The sequence below is a fragment of the Monodon monoceros genome, unplaced genomic scaffold, assembly GCF_005190385.1.
Source record: "Monodon monoceros isolate NGI ecotype Baffin Bay Population unplaced genomic scaffold, NGI_Narwhal_1 Super_Scaffold_12, whole genome shotgun sequence".
Lineage (NCBI taxonomy): Eukaryota > Metazoa > Chordata > Mammalia > Artiodactyla > Monodontidae > Monodon > Monodon monoceros.
In genome coordinates this window covers 46,419,042-46,442,513 of record NW_021703768.1, presented here as the reverse complement: position 1 = coordinate 46,442,513, position 23,472 = coordinate 46,419,042, and the positions used below count along the sequence as shown (strand labels likewise).

The window sequence follows — 23,472 nt, the reverse complement described above, 5'->3', positions numbered from 1 at the left end:
AACTCAGGCTGGGAAACAAGGACTGACTTACTCCAAACACTGTTCTCTTGAATTTTCAGTCCCTCTGTGGCACAGAATAAACCAGCATATAGTCCACTCAGAGATTAAGGGGAGCCGGGGCCCACCCAGCCTCATTTCTAAGTACAGGAATAAGGGGTGGTGGCAGCTCAGAGCTCCAGTAGGGGCTTTACTCCTGTAGAAGAAGCACCTTCCTTCTGCAGCCAGCCAGCCAGGTTCAATTCAAGTGCCAGTCTCACCCTGAAGGACAATTACGTTATCAATGGTTACTTGCCCTGATGAATTCATTTCTAAACTTTCAATCCCCACAAAGAGAGCAGGACCCTGGGGCCCCAGAGACCAACTCATGGGGAGGAGGACGGGGCAGGCAGAAGGGGCAGCAAATGGGGAATTCAAGCTGCAAAATTTAAATTCTCAAAGGGTTGGATTTTTTCCACCAGCTTATCTGCCAGCCCCGGCTTTTCTCCTCTGCCCCCCACAGTTTCCTTGTCCTTTTCACATAAACATTGTCTTCTTCATGTTCTCAGCTTCCAGTTGGCTGGATTTCTCTACTTTTAGAGACCCATGCCTACCCTTTCCTCCTTTGCCCCCGTGCTTGTAGCTCTCTGCCTCCTTTTCCCTCTCACTCCTAGGCTTCCACTGAAGAGAATTTGGAGAGTTGGAGAAGAAAAAGACTGTTTTTGTGTCTGGTGTGCCTGAAGCCTAGTGCCACGAGCTGGTTCTTGCCCCATCTGAGCCACCAGGTCCACTCTTGCTGTTCCCTAAATCCCAACCCAGTTTGTAAACTCTGATCATGAGTTACCAGGTAGAGGAGGCCTTGGACATTGTCTTCAGGAAGACTGGCATGCTTCTGCCTTAGCACGCATGACTTTCTTTTTCTTTTCTTTTAATTTTTATTTTATATTGGAGTAGAGTTGATTTACAATGTTGTGTTAGTTTCAGGTGTACAGCAGAGTGATTCAGTTATACATATACATGTATGTATTCGTTTTCAAATTCTTTTCCCATTTAGGTTATTACAGAATGTTGGGCAGAGTTCCCTGTGCTCTACAGGAGATCCTTGTTGGTTATCTATTATAAATATAGTAGTTTGTATATGTCAACTGTTTGAAATCACTGTCACTGTTCATTTTTGGATGAGCACCTCTAGACTGGGGGCTCCCTGAAGCCAGAGATCTGAATTCAGCTCTGTACATTGAGCACCTCTTAGAGTATGAGATACCCCCTAACAGATGTTCAACAAATATTTGTTGAGTAATGAGTCGAACCAAAGTTTTAAGTAGACAAGAATGAATCAATGTCAATAAAATCAAAACAATGTCTAGTTTCCCAACTTTGTCCAGCAAAAGGACTTACCCCCTTGGTAAAACCAAAACAGACAAAGTATATGGATCCCCTCCAGCTCCAGAACCCATCATCCTAAATTTTCTCCTGAGTGTCCCCCTCCCTGGGTGATCTCAGGATCACTGCTCCCCAGACTTTCCTGCTGCTCCTAGGGAGAGCTTGTCATCGGCTTCTATGCAGAGCTTCCTTTGGAAGAACTTTTGCATGAAGGAAGTGGCCTTTGAAAGGCAGGAATGGAGTAGATGGAAGAAAAGAGGGAATGAAGGACTGGATGAGCAAGGGGTAAATATGACCAAATGTGCAGATGTGGGACTGTGGGGGGACTTGCTGACAGGAGGTGGGGAGTGTAGGTGGGGTCAACCACAAGGGATGGTGAGGACAGATGGGTCTAGTGAGATGGATTTTAAAGGACATCCCAGGAGTCTAACTGAAGTTTAGATACAAACCTATATGCATTAGAATCCAGAATATGGTCTTGTGTAAGGAGAGATATTATTATTATTATTATTATTATTATAGAAGAGGTGCTTTGGGAACATAAGATTATTTAGGAGGGATTGAAAGAGGAAAAGACCCCTATAAACTGAGGCAAGAGCTAGGTTTTCTGGGAATTTCTTTGTAAGAGTTAAAATGTGGGCCAAATGGAAAAATTTATTTTTTCCTATTCATTTGCCAATGAAAGGGATAATATGTGTGGCAGGTTTTGGGAAACAGTGCTCCCTGTTTGGTTGGGTCATTAGTAATTTTTAGGTCATTGGAGTCATATCTTTTTGGTCAGGCCAAGTTCCTCACAGCACATCTCATAGGGGTCCAGTTGGTGCATGGACAGCTGAGATCATTTGGCCAAGACCATCCCTGAGTAATTATTGGAACCTGGTAAGGAATCTCTGTCTTTTGACTCCAAATCAAAAGTCTTTGTGACCCTACATTAGCCTTCCGGATTCCAGAAACATTTAACTTAATTTTCTACCTTGAAATTATAATGTCCTTATAGGCTTGTCTAAAACACTACTCTCAGGAAGACTTCTGTCACTTGTGCTAATAAGCACCGCAGATATTAGACATTGCAATCTGGCCATTAAGCGTTATGACTTTTATTTTGTTCCGTCCTTAAAATGTTTAACTTTTTAAAACTAGTTGCCAAAACTTTAAAAACAAATTTTGCATATAAAAACTCCAAATGTGGGGATTCTTTTGAAAAATCTGAAGATCTGGCAACAGTTGGCCATCATTCCCACATGTGCCCTCTGAAGTCTCCACCTGCTTCCCCCTCAGTACCCCCAACCACGTCATTCATCCATTCATTCATATGACCTGTCTGGCTCCTATAAGGCTTGTTAGTGAGTGATCTATGCTTTATGTGTTCAGCTGGTAAGCCTCTAGTGTCCTAAGGAACCTCACACATGTATGGAGAAATGACTTATGAAGTATCTGCATGTTAGACAGCTCATACCATAAAGAACCCTGTGTTCTACTTACGTCTCCCTTGCAGTAGAAAAGTAGAGGGAGAGTTTTTGTTTGTTTGTTTGGTTTTGGTTTTTTTGAGGTACGCGGGTCTCTTACTGTTGTGGCCTCTCCTGTTGCGGAGCACAGGCTCTGGACACGCAGGCTCAGCGGCCATGGCTCACAGGCCCAGCCGCTCTGCGGCATGTGGGATCTTCCCAGACCAGGGCACGAACCCGTGTCCCCTGCATCGGCAGGTGGACTCTCAACCACTGCGCCACCAGGGAAGCCCAAGGGAGAGTTTTTATTACAAATTGGGAAGAAGAAACAAGAGGGAGACAAAGCTAACAATTATTAAGCTAGATGATTCCTTACCTCCGTGTTTTCAAACTTATTGGTAGATTGCAAAATCAGTTTCATGGGTCACAATCAATATTCTTAAAATGAATAGGATAGAAAACATCAGAGTGAATCATACATGGTAAGAGTAAATATTTCATGTAAGTTCTATTTCAGTTCTTTATATACTGGAGCAAATATGTGTCCAGTGTGTGTGTGTTTCAGTTATGTATAGATTTCCTTTATATGGTGTGTATATCATTCTTTTACTTTCACTTAAATGCATGGTTTGTTAAACAAAGACTATAAACAAATTTTGCCATGACTATTATATATAACACACGAAAGTTGCTTTTAATAGGAGTTCACTCCCTCCTACCTTTTATTTTTTTTCAGTAGTGTGTATGTGTTAATTCCAAACTCCTAATTTATCCCCCCACCTTTCCCCTTTGGTAACCATAATTTTGTTTTCTACATCTGTGAGTCTCTTTCTGTTTTGTAAATAAGTTCATTTGTAATTTTTTTTGGATTCCACATATAAGTGATATCACATGATATTTGTCTTTCTCTAACTTACTTCACTTCGTATGATCATCTCTAGGTCCATACATGTTGCTGTAAATGGCATTATTTCATTCTTTTTTATGGCTGAGTAGTATTCCCTTATATATATATATATATATATATATATATATATATATATAGTTATATATATAGTTATATATATATAGTTATATAGTTATAAATATATATGTGTATGTGTCTATGTATGTATATATGAAACCACATCTTCTCTATCTATTCATCTGTCAGTGGACATTTAAGTTGCTTCCATGTCTTGGCTGTTGTAAATAGTGCTGCTATGAATATCGGGTGCATGTATCTTTTCAAATTAGAGTTTGCACCTTTTCTGGGTATATGCCCAGGAGTGGGATTGCTGGATCATATGGTAGTTCTATTTTTAGTTTTTTAAGGCACCTCCATACAGTACTCCATAGTGGCTGCACCAATTTACATTCCCACCAATTGTGTAGGAGGGTTTCCTTTTCTCCAACCCCTTACCTTTTTAAAACAAACAGGTATCAAAACCTTCCTGTACATATTTTTTATAGCAGGAGTCAGCACCCACACTTCTTCAAAAAATGAGCACAATTAACAATAGTATTCATTGTACTTCCTACTTTAAACAAGTATACTGGCCATAGTATAAAATGTGTTTCTTACCGTGGTTCACTGTCAAAAATATTTAAAAGCCACTTCCTTATTTCATATAATCTTCTCCCAAAACTCTGTATGGGTAGAGCCTGAGCCTTTAAGAAAATGACAGTCTCTACAGGAGTTGAAGTTCCCCATAATTTTTACTTGTTGGAAGGTCTCAGAGAATGCCAAAAAGGAATTAGCTGGGGCCTTGAAGCTGATGAACAAAGGGAACTTTCAAGCTGGGAAGCCATGATTATTAGGTCACCAGGACAAATTATGAAAACAAAATACACAGACTGGAATTAGAATGTGGACCTAAATATCCAGAAGCTTCTCCATTGGTTATTTTGCAACAGAAAATTATATGAATGAAATAAATAATGCCAGTGAAATGGTAGATGCACTGAGAATAGTGGTGTTAGCAAAATGGCAAAAATCATGAAACTTAAAAGTTGTATTTCAAGAGTTAAGGTATGTAATACCGTTTAAAAATATAAAGTAAAAAATATAAAGTTAAAATATAAAGTCACCAGAAGGACACACCACAGCAACTTATTTTAATGGATCTCAAACTTGTCTTAAATCTAAACCCTTAATGAACTCAATGTGAAATGTCCACACGTTAAATAAATAATTCTAGCTGGTAAATATATCCTGGAGATTTATAAAAATATTTATAATATATGTGTAGTCATTATGTTTTCAGACAATAGGAAGAAAATTGCTATTCAACATTTTTTTTCTCTATCAAGGAGCTGTAATTTATGCATAAACCTGGAATACTCAAAATAAAATACGGTTTTGCAAGATCAGAGGATGGCAAGAAGTGTCCAAATTGTTTTGAAATAATATATATTTTCAAAAGCTAATCTTAAGAATGAAATAAAACACGAATGGCATGCTTTAAGCATCTAGCTTAATAAAACGACTACAGTTTTTTGTTGTCTTTATTGGAGTTTAATTGCTTCACAATGTTGTGTTCGTTTCTGCTGAACAATGAAGTGAATCAGCTCTCTATATAAATACATCCCCTCCCTCTTGGACCTCCCTCCTACCCCTCCCACACCCCACCCCTCAGGTCATCACAGAGCACCGAGCTGAGCTTCCTGTTCTTTACAGCATGTTCCCACTAGCTAGCTATTTTATCCATGGTAGTGTATATATGTCAATCCTAATCTCCCAATTCGTCCCACCCTCCCCGTCCCCCTCTGTGTCCACATGTCCATTCTTACGCCTAATAGTTTAAAGTAACAGGTACAATGAATACTCTTGCTCATTGTTTTAATTTTCAGAGAGATGCAGGGGCTAACTACTACTAGTATCAAAAATATGTACAGAATTGTTTTGATAACTGTGTTTGAAGAAGAGATGAGGAGGAAATGGATGCAGTTAAAACCAGCTGTTACATTGGGCTTCCCTGGTGACGCAGTGGTTGAGAGTCCACCTGCTGATGCAGGGGACACGGGTTCGTGCCCCGGTCCAGGAAGATCCCACATGCCGCGGAGCGGCTGGGCCCGTGAGCCATGGCCGCTGAGCCTGCGCGTCCGGAGCCTGTGCTCCGCAACGGGAGAGGCCACAACAGTGAGAGGCCCGTGTACCGCAAAAAAAAAAAAAAAAAAAAAATCAGCTGTTACGTGTTACATGTAACAAACGATAAATATTTATAATTTTTTAAACAAATCATGCATTTAAGTTGAAAGGAAACCAACAAAATGAAATAGGCATATGGATATGTGATTCTTTAAGTTAGTCTTAAATTCAAATAAAATATGGAACATGGCCTGGGGTTCAGTCTTCTGTGGGGTGTATTTTTAGCTCTATTTACAAATGAAAAAACTGATAGATTGAAAGTTCAATAATTCACCCAGCTTTGCCACATTGCTAAGTTGCAGAGCCAACATTTGAGCCTAGGTCTCTGTCCCCAATGTCATGCTCTTCCTATTGCTCATGACTGTCCTAGGAGGCCACTAAAATAGATACCCCTAGAAATCTTGGTTCATTGCTCACTGTGCATCTGGACTCCTGCAATGGATTCTTTTATTTATTTATTTATAATTTTTAGTTTTGGCTGAATTGGGTCTTCGTTGCTGTATGCGGGCTTTTCTCTAGTTGTGTCGAGCGGGGGCTACTCTTCGTTGTGGTGTGTGGGCTTCTCACTGCAATGGCTTCTCTTGTTGCGGAGCATGGGCTCTAGGCGTGCGGGCTTCAGTAGTTGTGGCTCGTGGGCTCTAGAGCACAGGCTCAGTAGTTGTGGCGCACAGGCTTAGTTGCTCTGCGGCATGTGGGATCTTCCCAGACCAGGGCTCGAACCCGTGTCCCCTGCATTGGCAGGCAGATTCTCAACCACTGTGCCACCAGGGAAGTCCTGCAATGGATTCTTAATCTACCTCCTCCCTTCCTCATTTTATCCTCCTGGGCCACAAGTACACTTACGCAATTCCCTCAATATCCATTAGCTCCAGGCCACACATTGAAGTATTCCACTCTGTTTCCCTCCTGCTCCCTGGAAGGAGTCTACTCTATCCGGGCTATTTTCCACCCACACATGGAACCTTTATTCAGGCTTCAGATATTTGTTTCTTCTACCTGAAAAGAATGCCAGTTGACTCCCTCCTCCCACCCACAGCCATTCAAACCACAGACTGCGCCGAAGACCTCCAGCCAGGTTCACCTTCTTCCTGGAACCCTACACACCTAGCTGCCTGCCCTGAGCCACAGTAGCTCTTCCAAGCTGATGATTTCCATGCCACCTTCTACTGTCTCTAGGCAGCAACTGGTCATGTGTCTGATTTTCTCAGCAGGGTATTATAAGTTCCTTCCCAGGCCACTGAATCTTTCATGTTCTTGTATTTCACAGCAACCAGCACATCAGAGAGGCTCAATAAATATGTATGGATTGTTGGACTGCTCTCTTTCTGGGATGAGAGAGAGAAAGGGGGAGGAAGGGGAAGAGGAAGATTACTCTCTTGCCACTTCTCAATAGTACATGAGAGCATGAGGAGGGGAAAGAAGATGTCCTTGGTGGAGATTTCAAATATATGGGAACCTACAGAACATATGTATTGTGTTTATGTTTTTGGACTCACCTGACATGATATAGAGCAAAGTTTTCCAAAGTATGCTTCAAGACATTATAGTTGTTGCACTCCAAGATCAAATATGTTTTAATAATACTTGTTAAATGACATTAAATAGGTCTCTTTGCTGTAGAGCTTCTAGCTTTTGGTAGGTTCATGTCCATTAAAATCACTGCTCCTTAAAATCATATGTAACATTTCCCAATGTTGTTTGCCCACAGAATTCTCTTAGTAAGGAGACTCTCATAGCAATTATGTTCATTTAAACATTCTTTGGGAAATGGAGTAATATCTCCCAGTAACTTCATAGTAAGTGGTGTTCTGTCATTAGCCAATGACATATTGGTACTTTTGCTTTTGTAAATATATTTATTTATTTACTTATTTATTTTTGCTGTGTTGGGTCTTCGTTTCTGTGCGAGGGCTTTCTCTAGTTGTGGCGAGCGGGGGCCACTCTTCATCGCGGTGCGTGGGCCTCTCACTATCGCGGCCTCTCTTGTTGCGGAGCACAGGCTCTAGACGCGCAGGCCCAGTGGTTGTGGCTCACGGACTTAGTTGCTCCACGGCATGTGGGATCTTCCCAGACCAGGGCTCGAACCCGTGTCCCCTGCATTGGCAGGCAGATTCTCAACCACTGCGCCACCAGGGAAGCCCCCGTATTTTTAAATGCTAGTGACTTTGTGTGATTTGGTGTGGTCTTGTGAAGGCTATTCTAGATCTTAGATTCTTCACTCATGTTCAGCCCAGAACTGGTTAATAATTGAAGGATGATGGTAAGAAAATAGTAATTGGCTTAGGATTGAGAACCTGTGAGAGTGGAAGTAACCCTTTACGTATGAAATGCCTTATTGTAGATGAATTTATTTAAACAACCTTATAAGTTGGGTCAGAATAATAGTTACTATTGATTGAGTACCTGCTATAAGTCAGATATACGCGCATTACATGCATTTTCACATGCGTTTCTCATAAAAATTAATTCCCAGTTTATACAATGGGCTCAGGTATTTACATGACTAATTTAAGATAACAGGATGACTAGAACAATGGCAAAGCTGGAATTCAAATTCTGGGTGACTTAAAAATCTATGCTCTTTCCCATCTGTCATACTGCTTCCCATGGGGAACCCTATGGGTTGTGGGTCTTTGCATGTGTGTGTAAGAGCTTTCTTATCCAAATCTAAACCTCCCCAGATACTCTTGTACGATTAGAAAACTAATTTCTTTTTTTTTTTTTTTTTTTTTTTTTTTGTGGTACGCGGGCCTCTCACGGTTGTGGCCTCTCCCGTTGCGGAGCACAGGCTCCGGACGTGCAGGCTCAGTGGCCATGGCTCACGGGCCCAGCCGCTCTGCGGCATGTGGGATCTTCCCGGACCGGGGCACGAACCCGTGTCCCCTGCATCGGCAGGCGGACTCTCAACCACTGTGTCACCAGGGAATCCCGAAACTAATTTCTTTTACTTAAGCTTGTGTATGGTGCCAGTTCATGCACAAGTAGACCATCCATGTATATATGATATAATCTTGAGTGCTAAAACTTGCTCTATAATGTATACACATTTAACAAATGCAGGTTTACCAGTAGGCTGACGTGGCTTCTCACTCATATGTTCTACTTATAGCACAAGTAGTGAGTATAAACATGGGACATAAGAAGTTACCCTTCTCAAACCTATTCATAGCCTATTTGAAAGAGCCTAGTCTTTCTTTGGACACCTTTTGTATAGATATATTTTTCTTAGCTCAGACTTCAATTCCCTTAAATGGAATGAATGTCTCTTTGGCATTACTTCTCTTTAGGTATCCCTAGTGAAGGGTAGTAAGGAAACAAAGAAGGCAGCAGAGGTACCAATTCAGAGTGAAAAATTCTGGAGCAGTTTTGATTAAAACAATTATTTTCTTTTCTCCATTCAGGAAGGAATTCTCCACCTGGAGTCCTTGGGGACTTCAGGGAAGCCAGTGAACACTTTTAAAATAAAAACTCTGATTATATGAACATATGTCCAGTTTTCTGGAGAGGTTTGCTTTAGATTCTCAAAAGGTTTATTAGACTTCCAAAAAGGTTTACAAGCATCGTGCCTTTTGAAGTACAGGGAATCAAAATATACCTACCACCAATGTCTCCTTTATGGGCAATCACTTAAGGGAGTTTTCCTTCCATGTGAAAAGTCAGAACAAAGATTGGGAGATAAGGATGCTGGAGTGTACAAGATAGAATAGTGAGCAATGAATCAAGTATAGGTAATGGTGAAAAGAAATACATGATATAATGTGACCATGAATTATAAATATTGAGAAAGGATTCTGAAGACAGAAAGGTCATATTCTAAGGAAAATCTAAATAAAAGTCTGGAATTTAAAAAATCTAAATTATTTTTTAAAGCGTAAAACCAACAGTATGTATGTGTGGGGTGTAAGAATGGGGAAACAGATGGGGATGGGGTGGATGGGGGAGATGAAGTAGTGAAAACAGAATAATCTAATGGGGAGGCCATAGACAGTATTTAAGTTTATTACATTGAGAGAGAAATATAGATTTAAATATGGCTGTTAGAAAATAACACAAGCACTACAGATTGGCTAAACTCAGAGTGGCAAGAATAGGTAAGTAGGTAGGAGATCCAGCTATTCTCCCAATTTTGATTTGCATGGGGAACCCATTCTCTTGATCTTGGTAGGATGGATGGCACACAGCCTTTAGTTCATTCACTTGTTCCCCTCAAACTTCATACCTGCATACTGATGGAATCTTTCAAAATTTTGCCTGATTTTATAAAGTTCATTCTCTGTATTTATCATAATACCTATCATTTCAGTATAATATTAATATATCTTCCAAAAGACACCGTGATGCATTAACCATTCCAAAGTTCTGGCAATGTTAGCTTCTGATACTCTTTAGCAACAGACAACACAGTTTGAAAGCAAGAGATGTAGCATAAGAGATACACGAAGATGGATACATCTAGAGAGGCATACCCAGGACATGATGACTACTTAAACCTTACTTGGAAAGAAATATTCTTATTTGTTATAAAGCATGCCTACTTATTGGTTATTTGCTCACAAATACTTGTTGAGTGCCTGTAAATGTCAGCAACTGTCCTACACACTTGTAGAAAAGCCTAGAAACATATATAAAAGTGACATAAACACAGTCATAGAGACAGAAGCCAGCAAATTGTATCTAGGTGGAAGGATTGGCTAAGAATGGCAGCCTTAGATGGGATGGTGAATAAGAGGATCTGGAATGGTGTGGAAAAGCCCACTGGGGAAAAAAAAAAAGGCCTTCTGTGAACTCAAGAAGTATGGCATTCATAGAATAAGAAGGAGGGAGTTTGTGCAGCTGAATTTTGAGAGAGGAACTTACACATTAAAAACAGAGCTTAAGTAAGATTATTCTGACTTTATAAACAGGACTGTGGTGAGAAAAACTGCACCCAGGGAGATCCAGTAGTCCGCTGTTACACGAATCTAGAAATATATAGATGAGGATTTGACTGAAGGTGGCAGTTGTATAAATTAAGAAGAAATTGGTAAATCAATTGGCAAAGTATTAGATGGGAATATGGTTGGGGGCAGGGGTAGAGGGTATAAATATACAGCAGAGAAAGCAAGACTTTCTACTTATCAATAACTTTCTTTCTCAAAATATCTCAATTTCAAATGTAAAACATCCATACCTGGTATACAGTTGAACTAAACTCACAGAGTTCCAGAACCGTGGTATTGGATGGGAGCTTTGAAAACATCTGGTCAATTCTGGAATGCCCTCTATAGTAATACCTGACCCCACCCAGGTTAATCAGTCATGAACAACTTCAAAACCAACACCTCACCCAGATTAACATAGTGTCAGAAGTTATAAAATAAGCAAGTATCAGAGCTGTGTAGGAAGTAGAGATCACCTAAGCAAACTCCTTACTTGCTATAAGGAATGCTTTGTGCAAGAACTGACAGAGATAAAGATGACTGTGTCATCCCTGAAGGTTGATGGAAACACAGATACCCTCCTACAAGCCCCCTCCCCACGGGAATCAAAATGACTCCTAAGGTTGTAACAGGAGTATGAAAATAACATAGATGTTCTAATAGTTTTTTTTTTTTCAGCCTTTTTGCAAAATGTTTGTTGTTCTTTTATTGAAACAAATTCCCAGAGAGAAGCTTCCTCACTAGCATTTCTAATCTTTGTTGGTGAAATATAAATTGGGAATGAAAATCATCTTACCTCAAACTGGTGGGTGTATATGGTCTGTTTTGGATATCAGTGGCTATGCCTTGATACTCTCTCCTTTGAAATTCTTTTTCTTTGCTCCTGAGAGGTTCTCTCCCTACCTTTCTGGCAGCTTCTCCTCTCACACTAGGCCTCCTAACTGGTCTTGTCTTTCTCCAACCCTCTTTTCACACTTCCCAGAGTAATCTTTCTGAAAAGCAAATCTGACCATGTGACATTCTTGCTTAGATTTTTAGTGGCTCCTTGGGGAAAAAAAACCATAAACCCTTGGAATAGTATACTAAATCCTCCATAACTGCCTCTCCACCTTTATCTTTGTCCATTGCTGGATCCCAAACTTAGCATTCTTCTCTGCTTGTAGCTACCTGAATGGCCTATGTTCTCTAACTGGCAGTGACACGTTACTCTCTATCTTAGATGTCACCTCCCATTTCTCACCTGGTTAACTCTTCAGTTCATCCTTGGAGACTCCAGGCTGGCATTCCCTCTTTCAGAAAGTTTTCCCAGATCTCTCCTGAGATGTGATAGTTTGCACCTTCCCTGTCCCCCATCTCTGCCTTATGCCGACTTTGCTGTACCTACTGCCTGCTTTTGGTGGAAAGTTACATACATATCTCCAATAATTGCCTTCCTCATTGGACTATGAGCTTCTTTAAACCCAAAGTTATTTCCTTCCATTTGGTGTACCCAGCGCCTGGGACCTAGCAGGTGTTCAATATATGTTTATTCAAATGAAAAGAAAATTATTATAACCAGTAGAATGTAAACTCCTTAAGAGTAGGCAGGAACTTTTAACTACCTTGTTCATTGCCAAATCTCCATCATTTAGTGCAGTGCCTGGAAAAGAATCTAGTAGGTAAGCAACACAAGGTTATTTAACTCATGGTCTCTCACTTAAAATAATCTATAAGGTTCTTGTTATTATCCCCAATCTACAGGTGAGGAAATTAAGGTCCAAGAAAGATTAGGTGATGTGCCAGGGATTATGGCTTGTATGTAGTGGAATGGAGATGGGAACCACCTCCTACTCTTCTAGTTTCCATCAAGGAGTAATATTACTTATAGTCGTTCACATGTCACATAAAGTCCGCAATCCAGATGTCTGATTAAGCTTGGCTCAAACTCCAATTCCTTGGACAAAATTCCTTCCTGCTCTTACACTGAGTTCCAAAAGCTTCCTCCTCTTTCTCTGTCTCTTCTCAGTGTCAGCTCAGGCTGACATTTCAGTTTGAGCCAATCTGGCCTCCAAGCTCAGATTAAACAAAACAAAATCTCTTTATCTCAGCATTTTGTACCTTCAGTAACTTTATTAAAGACTGGGGGGAGTGGTAGATTTATAGGGTGAAATTATCCTGTAAACAAAACTGACTCCTTTCTGTTATACACGCGCGCACACGCACACACACACACACACACACACACACACACACACACCCCACATATATTCCCACTGGAGCAACAAGCATATTCTTCCCCTTTCCTATGTGGAAGAGACCACAGGTTAGTCCCGCCCAAACCAGTACTCCTCAAGTCCCATCTTCTGTAATAAGTAGCCTTGTCAAGCACTTTCTTGCGCTCTCCCTGAAAGAAATTCTGGTGAATAGAGTTACGATGAATACAATATGATGACAATTTCAGAAGACTGTAGTTTTTAAGAGCAAGAAGTCTATTCCTTTGGAAGTCCCACTGAGCAGTCCTTCAGTTCATGCCTGACATGTCATGAGAGCATATGCTTATGTCAAATTTTAATACTGAGGGCTTCCCTGGTGGCGCAGTGGTTGAGAGTCCGCCTGCCGATGCAGGGGACACGGGTTCGTGCCCCGGTCCGGGAAGATCCCACATGCCGCGGAGCGGCTGGGCCCGTGGGCCATGGCCGCTGAGCCTGCGCGTCCGGAGCCTGTGCTCCGCAACGGGAGAGGCCACAACAGTGAGAGGCCCGTGTACCGCAAAAAAAAAAAAATTAATACTGAGATTGTTTTAGATAAGAATAATCATCAGAAAAGCAAATATTCTGTAAATTATTAATTTTATTCTACCAATAACATGGCTGAAGATAATGGTCTCACTGACTTCAGCATTGCCTCCCTCAATCCCATTTACTGCAGAGTCCTAGAATTTTCCATGTTAATAAAACCAGGTCCCCTATCGAGCAGTACTCCAAATCACTCAGTGGCTCCTCCTTTTGAAGATTCAGTCCAAAGCCCCTACACGTGCCTGACAAGACTTCCATGACCAGTGTCTGTGGATTTCTCCAGCCTCTTTCCCCCTGAGCAAGGTCCTACTCATGGGAGTTCCTTTCCCTACATACACATATACATACATCTTTTGAACACAGGCCCATGTGCTTGTTCATATTATTTTCTCTTAAAAACTCTTCCCACCCCCTTCACTTACCTCCTGTTTCATTCTTTAAGCCTCAGCCTTCTCCCACTCCACCTCTGATTTAAATTGCCTTCTGGTATTCTCCCATAGCCTACATGCTTCCTTCTTTCAGAATGCTTTCTACAATATAGTATGCTGAAACTATCTCCACCCCTGGACTCTTAAGCTTTCCTTGGATAAGGGGCACATTCTTTCATTCATCTTGTTTTTGCAGGCTCTAATAAAGTGTGTGAAACATACTTGGTGCTAAATAAATGTTTGTTGAATTTCTCATGGTACTAGAAGTCAGAGAAATCCAGTCTTGTATTTATTTCTTTAAAAAATTCTACTAGAGCCTTAGGCAGACCCAGAAAAGAAATCATAGATAGTGGGAAGATAGAAAAAAACTCACAAAATTATGTACACCTGCTCCTTGGAGGTCTTTTGAAGTACTAAGTGAAATTTTATATTTTTCATAAGATTTTAAAACAAGAACTTGATGCCAGAAATACACTTGGAAGTGAGGACAGCTTGCCACTGGCAAGCTCTGCTTAAACCTGTTACATGTACACATTGAAAGTGTATCCAACACCTTCATGTATTTCCCATCAGATAAAATGTAGAGACAAAAAAAAGTCAGCAAAAGTTAGAGCTAAATTGCATCAATCTTTTACTGTAGCAAATTCAGGGGGTGACTAGCTTGAAGCAATACATGGTGAAGTGGAAATCATTTTTCTCCAGTTCTACCTACTTTAGACACTATCAATTCCATCCTTAGGAACAAAGAGGGAATTTGGGTGGGAATTAGGAAAGGAGAAGCTGGAATTGCTTAGGAAGATATACATTTAATTACTCGCTCTTAGGAGATGTTTAGTGAAGGGCTTTTTTTTAAAGAACAATCTGAATCAGCCGTTACAGTTTGTATTTATTTTTTTTAATGAAGGGAAAGCAAATGGTGTCCAAGGTAAAGTGATTTTTTTGGACTTGTTCTCTTCATTTACACCAATAGGCCTGTCTAGGAGTTATGACAAATTTATACAGACCTTTAATCAGTCAAGAGTTGGCAAAGAAACTGACATCCATAGAGTCACACATTATGTAGAACGGATCCTTTTACCTCAATGGTCAACATCACTGTAAGTTGTGTGTAAGAGTAAGCGGCTGAACATTTCACAAGAAAATGACCTCAACCTCTAGCTCACTGCCGTGGCTCTGAGGCAATTAGCTTTTTCCTTTTCAAAAGGAAGCTGCTGCTTCAGCATCTTCTCCTGGAGCTCCTGGCACCATTTCAGGCCATGTGTCAGGGGAACCCTTGATCACATCACAATGACGGAAGCCAAGTGCTGGCCTGCAAGAATTGAGGACTGTTTGTTCACAGAAGATCCTGAGCAGAAACACGGGTGTCACATAGTTCAAGGGGGCCTTGAAGGAAACTGATGCTGCTGTAGGAGGGGACTTCCAAAGGCTCAAGTTATTTCTCAGTTGCTGTTCCAGAGCCCTCTCCTGGCTTTTATGGAATTTGGCCAAGAGTTGTTGCTTAGACAGTTTCTCCCTGTAGTCCCTTGACTTAGCAAGATTTTGGACGGGAAAATAGAAGAGTTTTCTTATATTTTCAAGTAGTGCCACAGTGACTGCTACTCTCTGGGGAGAAAAGTATTTTATTCATGAATGCAGTATGTGTTCTTGGTAAAACCCCAAATTAAACTAGCTCACTGTTTTTGTCCTGCGAAATGTTGGTGACATTTAGGTGTGTTGTTTGGTGTGCTGACTCAGTTTCCTGGAGGATAGCTGGCAACTCCACATTGAGGCTTTTTTAGTGGGGATGAAAAAGTCAGTTACTTCATGTTTTAGAACATTTGGGGTTAAAATTCCTAAAAGTTAAGCTTGAACACTGATCCTGAAAAACTGTGGCTAACCGTATTGCCTATAAGCCTAGGAATTTGCAAGAAGTAGTATTCTCAGCTCTATGCTAATATCAACAGTAATTCTTTATTTGAGCAACAGTTTTATAGAACAAACTGTTCTTTGCTCTGTTGTTAGTAATTATTTTCTTACTTATTGGTATGTAGGTGTGCTCTGGTCTTTTTTTTTTTTCTTTTTTCATTCCCCAGATTTATACAGTGCATGCAGAAGTAGTTAGAACTTAAAATACATACACAATAAAGGTGTTTAAAAAAAATTAAAATAATAAAATAAAATACATACACAGGCCACATTCTTATTGTACTCAAATGCTGATTTTGTCAAAATGACTAATCTATGATTGGGACGTAAAGTAGACCTTCTGAAACAAGCTGTCCCTCTTGTCGCTGTACTGCCTTCTTAAGAGCAAGTCCTGTATTTAAGTACATAATGTCTTGAGGCATTGAAACTTGACTGAATTACTTCTTCACTATTACAATTAAAAATTAAATACTGGGCTTCCCTGGTGGCGCAGTGGTTGAGAGTCCGCCTGCTGATGCAGGGGACACGGATTCGTGCCCCGGTCCGGGAAGATCCCACATGCCGCGGAGCGGCTGAGCCCGTGAGCCATGGCCGCTGAGCCTGTGCGTCCGGAGCCTGCGCAACGGGAGAGGCCCCAACAGTGAGAGGCCCGCGTACGGCAAAAAAAAAAAAAAAAAAAATTAAACACTGAAGTGTAATACGTGGTGCCACATCCTGCTAGGTCCAAGGCCTATATTTCTGAAAAGCTTTGAGGAGTTGGTGAAGATGGGAGGGGGACTGGGAAGTCCCCCTGGGGCTCAGACTTTGGAAAAGTTGGAGAGCAGGGGAGAGGAACACGGAACACCAAGCCTTTGAGGTGTGGAGAGGGGATTCCTGGCTTCTAGATATAACCAGTGACTGGAAAGATGGCAGTGAACAAATCCTAGATACAATGGTCACGCATCTTTAATCCATTGGATGAGCTAACTATGGGTAGCCCAAATCAAATCACCTAAAATAAGTTAATTTCCTCTTAAAATTTCTACATCCTTATTTTATACCTTGGAAGAAAAAAGCCAAAATAAAACCATATAGTACATGTACTTCCATCACAGCTAGGTAATGCTATAGTTGCATATGGAAGATATTAAGTAAAATGAAAATGTGTTATGGTCATAGGCTTAATTATTATTTGTGATCTTTAGGGTATGGGATTACAAGGAACTTTCTGCATTACATCTTTGTGTAATGTTTCAAATTTTATAACAAGCATGTTCTAGTTTTATATACTTAATCAGGGAAAGGCTATACAGATAAAATACTTTATACTTACGATTTAAGATTATCTTTAAGGCTTTTCCTTTTGTTGGGGGAAAAGCTCCAATCACACTTTAATTCACCTGGCAAGGTTAGGTAGTTGTTGTTCCCCAAAAGTATATATTTACAGAGATTGGTGCAGGAAAAAAAAAGTGGAATAAAAGAGGCAATTTTTAACCTAGAGTTCCCAAAGTGAATAGAAAACAGTTCAAGAATCCCTGATAATAATAAGCCACATGGCCCATGTAACAAATACTTTGAAAGTTATTCTAACTTTTACAAATGTTATATAAAAACCTATCTGGAAAATCCCAGGAGCCCGAGATTCAGTCCATGAAATTTTTTGTTGTGCCACTCATCATTTATGGAGTCTAAATTTCAAGGGCAGAATTTCTTCTTCAATACCTGTATATTCGAAGACCAAGGAAAAGGATCTCACCAACTTCATGTAAGCTTTTCAGTGTATTCTTTCTAATTGACAGTAACAAAGTTTCATAAGATGGGCTCTTGGGAGTTTGGATGTTTTCCCTCCCCTTACAGGCTCACTTACCTGCATACTATATAGTGAAGTTCTCTGCAATTGATCCCTTACTGTAGACCTCCCCCAGGGTCAAATTTTGTAAATAGAACCTGCTTCCATACGCTGTCTTTGGATGTGGTCTTTCCATTTTCTCACGTTTGTAGTTTTTCCTGTGCACGGTGGGTAGAAACACTCTTCCAGACTCTTCCCATTGGCATCAAAATACCATCCCGGTCCCTGATTTGCAATTCCACTGACGAAGGAAGCATGTATGCAGGACGGGCGTAAATTGCCCATACGGCGTGCTGCATTCACATTGCTCTTCCTTTACTGTAACTCTTAGACAATTCTGAATGTGAAAACACAACATATTGCGAAATCTGTGAATTCTAAGCCGTTCATACCCACAACATTGTATGTTTTTGTTTGCTTGCTTATGTCCATCCCGAAATTTAGACGTATGGTTCTTAGCAGAGGCTGGGCTGGGAACTGAGGGTCTGGTCTTAATAGAAATACTTTTGATTGCACAACCACCCTGTCCTCTTGAAGTAGGTAAATTCTAAACCCTCAGAAACGAAGCCTCAGAAACACTAAAACCCAAACCCACACAAACGGTTGCGCGGGTCCTAAATAACCATCTTGTGCCGCCCGTCGGGCTCTCCGGCGAAAGCTCGCAGGAAGCACGGGACAGTGGAGACGCGGAGGCTCGGGCCGTCTGGGCAACCGGGAGGGCCTCGGCTCGGCTGGGCGCGCGGGGTCCCCGCGGGGCAGGTGCGCCGTCGCGCGCGCGTGCGCCCCAGGGCCCGCCTGAGCCCCGCGGCGGGCGCGACCCCGGGCGGCGGGCGAGCCGGCGGCGGGCGCTCCACGCCGGGTTTTCCGCCGCTCCCCTCGCCCCGGCCCCTGGCAGCAGCACTAACACACATTCTAGCGCCCGCGCCTCCCCAGCCGGGCTTCGGAGCGAGCGGCGCGGGTCCGCGCGGGGTGATGCTTCGGCGAGGCGGTGGGGCGGCAGGGGCCCCTGGCGGGCCGTGGCTCCGGGCGATCTCGGCGTGAGAGAGCCGAGGAGGAGCCGGGCGGTGCCAAGGGCCGTGCGGGGCGCTAGGGGTAGTGTTCCCGGAAAGCCGCGGCGATGGAGCCGCGCTGCGCCCGCCGCCGGAGGAGTTGAGAAAGAAAACAGGAAACGTGGTGGCTGCGCACCCGGCCGCGGCTGATTCATTCGCTTTGAGTGAAGGCTCGGCAGGAGGGGCGGGCGCGGGGCCGCGGCTCGGGGCCGGGCGCCGCGCAGATCGCGCCGTGGACCAGACGCTCCCTCCGCGGGGCGGGCTCCCGGGCGCGCGCGCCATCCCCTTCGCCGTCCTCCGGCACCAGGACTTCTTAAAAGTCGCATCTTGAGGGTTTTGGTCCGTGTAGAAGTTGGCTTGCCGCACTTGGCGCGCCCTTCCTGGACGCCGAACAGAGTCGCCAAGCTGGAGAGGGCGTGCGTTCCCGAGGCCGTCCGCACCGTTAGCAGAGCCCCGGCCCCCGTCGCGGTGCCCGGCTCGTCAATATGAAGGAGCAGCCCTCATGTGCGGGCACCGGGCATCCGAGCATGACGGGGTACGGCAGGATGGCCCCCTTTGAACTCGCCGGCGGCCCTGTGAAGCGCTTGAGAACTGAGTGCCCCTTTCCCTATCTCTTCGCAGAGGAGGCCTACCAGAAACTGGCCAGCGAGACCCTGGAGGAGCTGGACTGGTGTCTGGACCAACTAGAGACCCTGCAGACCAGGCACTCCGTCAGTGAGATGGCCTCCAACAAGGTAAGCCCCGGCTCGGCTCTCACCGAGGCTCCTAGGCTGCTGATTCCCACGCTGGTGAAGCCACCAGTCCCCGTGGCCCGGGGAAATACATACAGGGGTTTGTCACACTCACTGCATTTTGGCTCCCTTAGAAGGAGGTTCCTGATGCCATGCCTTCCCTCTCTCTTCTATTCACTCCAGAGAAATTAAACATTTTGCAAAAACAACTTTGACATAGTTTGACTGCAGTACCCCCAAGGCACTGTTCGTGTGTGTGTGTGTGTGTGTGTGTGTGTGTGTGTTTGGAGGGGGTACTTCTAAGTGACACTTTGCCCTTGCAACAGAAACCGAGTCTGGTCTACAGGCAACCCATGTTGTAGGGTATTCTTGGGATTCCCAGTGGAAAATAAGAGTTACTAGAGGTCAGTGCAATCCCTTGGATGTCACCACCTACTGAACTCAAACGCAGAAGAGTTCACTGAACTTGGAACCTTAACCCCCATTTATCTAAGTGTCAGGGTACTCTGTAAGAACTGAGCCTTTATCTTTTTGCTTGGCCATATGTGTCCACAGGGGACGTCAAAGTTAAGGTTCATTGTGATCACTGCCTTTGTTTCCGTGAATCTTGGAGAGAGAGTCCAGTTTTCTGAGGTTATTTAGTTACAGTGATGCTTCAATGGGGCATTTGTGCCGTATGCCAAGGTGCTGGCCTTGGTGGATAGTGGAGGTTTGAGGGCTGAGAATCAACCCTTAGCCTGGCACAGCCTTAAAGCAAGGTAGAGTGTTGTCAGTTTTGGTGTATTTTTTGGAATTCCTTGTTTGTTTTTTTTAAAACAATTTTCAGTTATGTAAGGAAATAATTGGGCTTATGTATGTTTTTAATGATTGTTTGGCTCAGGGGATAGGAAAGGAGGCATGGGCATGTTGGATGCAGGTGGCTGAGGGATTTAGCCAGTAAGGACTGGTAACTTTGTGTGGTGATTAATAACAGTTGCCCTTAAAGATATTTAAAGATCTTTGGCCACCTATTTACAAGGTCAGGAAGGTATACCATTTTACTGTTTATCTACATGCACATATTTTTTCAGAGAGCTATGCTTTTTTTTTTTTTAGTTTACTATAGTTTTTATCCCACCTTTTTTTTTTCTCATGTAGTTTTAAAAAATATCATAGCATATCACCCACTTGATTGTCTTATCTGTTGACAATGCTTATGCAGACAGCATGGTTTTTAAGTAAAAAGTTAGCTTCAAATAAGATAAAAAGGACACCCCAGTCACTATCTGAGGGCACTAATCTACCCGTAAGCACACTGACCTACCCATATGCACACTGATGATCAAATCTGTATTTTTTTTTTCTGTCATTGAAGCCTCATTTCTAAATTTGGTATGGCTCCGCATCAAAGTGATGGGTTATTACTCTCTTACTCCCTGCCGTGGCATCAGGTGCCATTGTTCTCATCTGGCTAACAAATTCTTAGTTCGTTGATTCATTTTATAACATATAGATTGTTCTTTCATAATTTGGTTCATAATAGCAGTAGACATATGCTGAGTATCTCCAGTGTCCTAAACGCCGAATGGGACCATTCTGCAGTGGGCCTGAGTTCTTATTCTCTTGTCTGGTTAATTCTGTGTAGTAAAAGGAAAAACCAGAAGGCACCAAAAGATGTGCAAGCCTTTGCTTATATTTTCGAGATGATTTGACAGTACTTTTTTAGCACAATGAACCTCAGCGGCTACAATTACTTTCCTGCTAATCCATACTCTTAATGATGAGACCTCTATTTGAATTTAAAAGTTAACATGAAATCTAATCATGTATTGTAAATGACTTCAACTGTCAAGTATTAATTTATCTATACTTTAAGATGAAAAAATAAAACTTGAGGTCACAATGATTGGTCAAAATGATTTCTTTCTTTTAAGGGCATTTCTTTCTTTTAAAATTCCTGTCTTTTAAAGACAGGGATTTTTTTTTTTTAATCTTTATTGTGAAGGCCCCTCAGACTTTAGGTTAATTTACAGGTTTAGTGTAGGAGGTGAATTTATTTGGTTGAAGTGAAATCTAGGTTAAGTAAGAAAAGACTTTTTCAAAATATAGTCATTCTAGCTGTGTTTGTGTCTTGTAAGATTATTGACATGACACTTTTTTTAACATCTTTATTGGAGTATAATTGCTTTACAATGGTGTGTTAGTTTCTGCTTTATAACAAAGTGAATCAGTTATACATATACATATGTTCCCATATCTCTTCCCTCTTGCATCTCCCTCCCTCCCACCCTCCCTATCCCACCCCTCTAGGTGGTCACAAAGCACCGAGCTGATCTCCCTGTGCTATGTGGCTGCTTCCACTAGCTATCTATTTTACATTTGGTAGTGTATATATATGTCCATGACACTCTCTCACTTGACACTTATTTTTAACATTAAAAAATTCAACTCAGCTGAAGCTGTTGATTAAACTTTTCATGTCTAATTCATTCATCTCTTTTTTTTTAAAAAGCCCATTCAATTCTAAATGAGTGCTAAGCTCCTGTGACTTTTTATAGATGAAAACGGGTTAGCATAGAAGGAATAAGAGCTCTTGGTAAAGGTTGTAAAGTTACCCTTCAGCCAGATAACAAGGGCACAAATAAGTCACATCCACATGAGCTGTAAACTGAGTTGGAGCAGCTGGTCTAAAGGTCCCCAGGAGTGATGCCGAACCTAAGTCTGAACTGGAAATGTGACAGCTTGCGTCACATGTCCGCTAGGTTGTCGAGCATCTCTTGAGTGTGAATGAATAAGTCTGAAACATTGCTTTTGATTATTAGTCTTATTGCCATCCATTCTTTTCACATGTACTTGTTCGAACCAAACCAGTGTTTCCCTTGAAAAGTCATGAAGTTTTTCTTTGTTTTCTTCTCTTTTTTCAGGCTTAAAAAAAAAAGTACTCTAATAGATTAAAACGACACGATAAAATACTAGTAAGAAATCAGGATTTTTAAGTGATTATGTAGAGAAAATATTTATTATGGAGGTGGATTTGGGTGTTAGGAAGAAGGAAATTGATTCCTCAAACTCATTTAACAAATTGGGTTAATGAATTCTTCATATTTTAAAAAATCTTAATAGAAGGAATCTGAACTATTAGCTTTTAAATGATGCTTTAGAAGCAACTAGATGTATTTATTTCCTGATTGGGATTGTAATGTGCATAATGCTTATTGATGGTATTGAGACAGGAAAATTATTGAATTTTTGGCCACTGCCAACGTTGGCTATAATACATGTAGGATGCTTGTACCAAGTAGGGTAAGAGACTCCAGATGGCATTTAGTTTGAGAGGTTAAATCTACAGCATTTAGCCTAATAAGCCCATTAATCTGCCCAAGATTTGTACAGATTTCCTTTGAAACCTCACTGCTAGAGTTAAGAGAGGTTTTGGTGAGGTCTCAAAGCTTTGGAGGCAGACAGACCTGGAAGTTGAATCATAGTTTTGTTCCTTACTAGCTGAGTTACATTAGAGAAATGACAAACTGTTTTTAGCTTCGGTTTCCTTAGCATAAGATGAGCACAATGATATCTATTTCGAAAGGTCAGTGTAAGAATTTGAAAGAATATGTGTAAAATAGTTAGCTAATAGTGTCTGACAGGGACTATACCTGCCATTATTGGTATTATTATTGAAGGTTTAGGTTAAACTTGATTGGTTGCCTACTTGGCTAAAATATTTTTTTTACCATTCAGTTGTCATTTATACTTGATGTTTTAAGTTTCATGGGTTTTTATAATACAATTCTTAATAACTGTCTTTAGTGCACAGTTCTGTATTGTAAAAAATGCTTAAATTATATTTATACTTTTTTTAGTATAATATAGACACAAACATTTTGAAGTTCTAAATAGAAGCTTAATCTTTTCTTAAATTTCAGCT

General features: G+C 41.6%; 1 protein-coding gene across 9 annotated transcripts in view; it reads left to right on the top strand.

The window, feature by feature from the left end:
- PDE4D (phosphodiesterase 4D) overlaps window positions 1-23,472 on the top strand; it is a 1,463,941-nt gene that overhangs the window by 1,389,281 nt on the left and 51,188 nt on the right. For 8 of the 9 annotated variants that reach the window (XM_029216627.1, XM_029216626.1, XM_029216629.1 and 5 more), the window contains one exon: window positions 19,459-19,571. In XM_029216627.1, the coding sequence (XP_029072460.1) occupies window positions 19,459-19,571 (113 nt within the window). Of the gene's footprint in view, window positions 1-18,958; window positions 19,373-19,458; window positions 19,572-23,472 lie in introns of those variants that run through there. The other variant, XM_029216634.1, reaches the window with a different exon arrangement.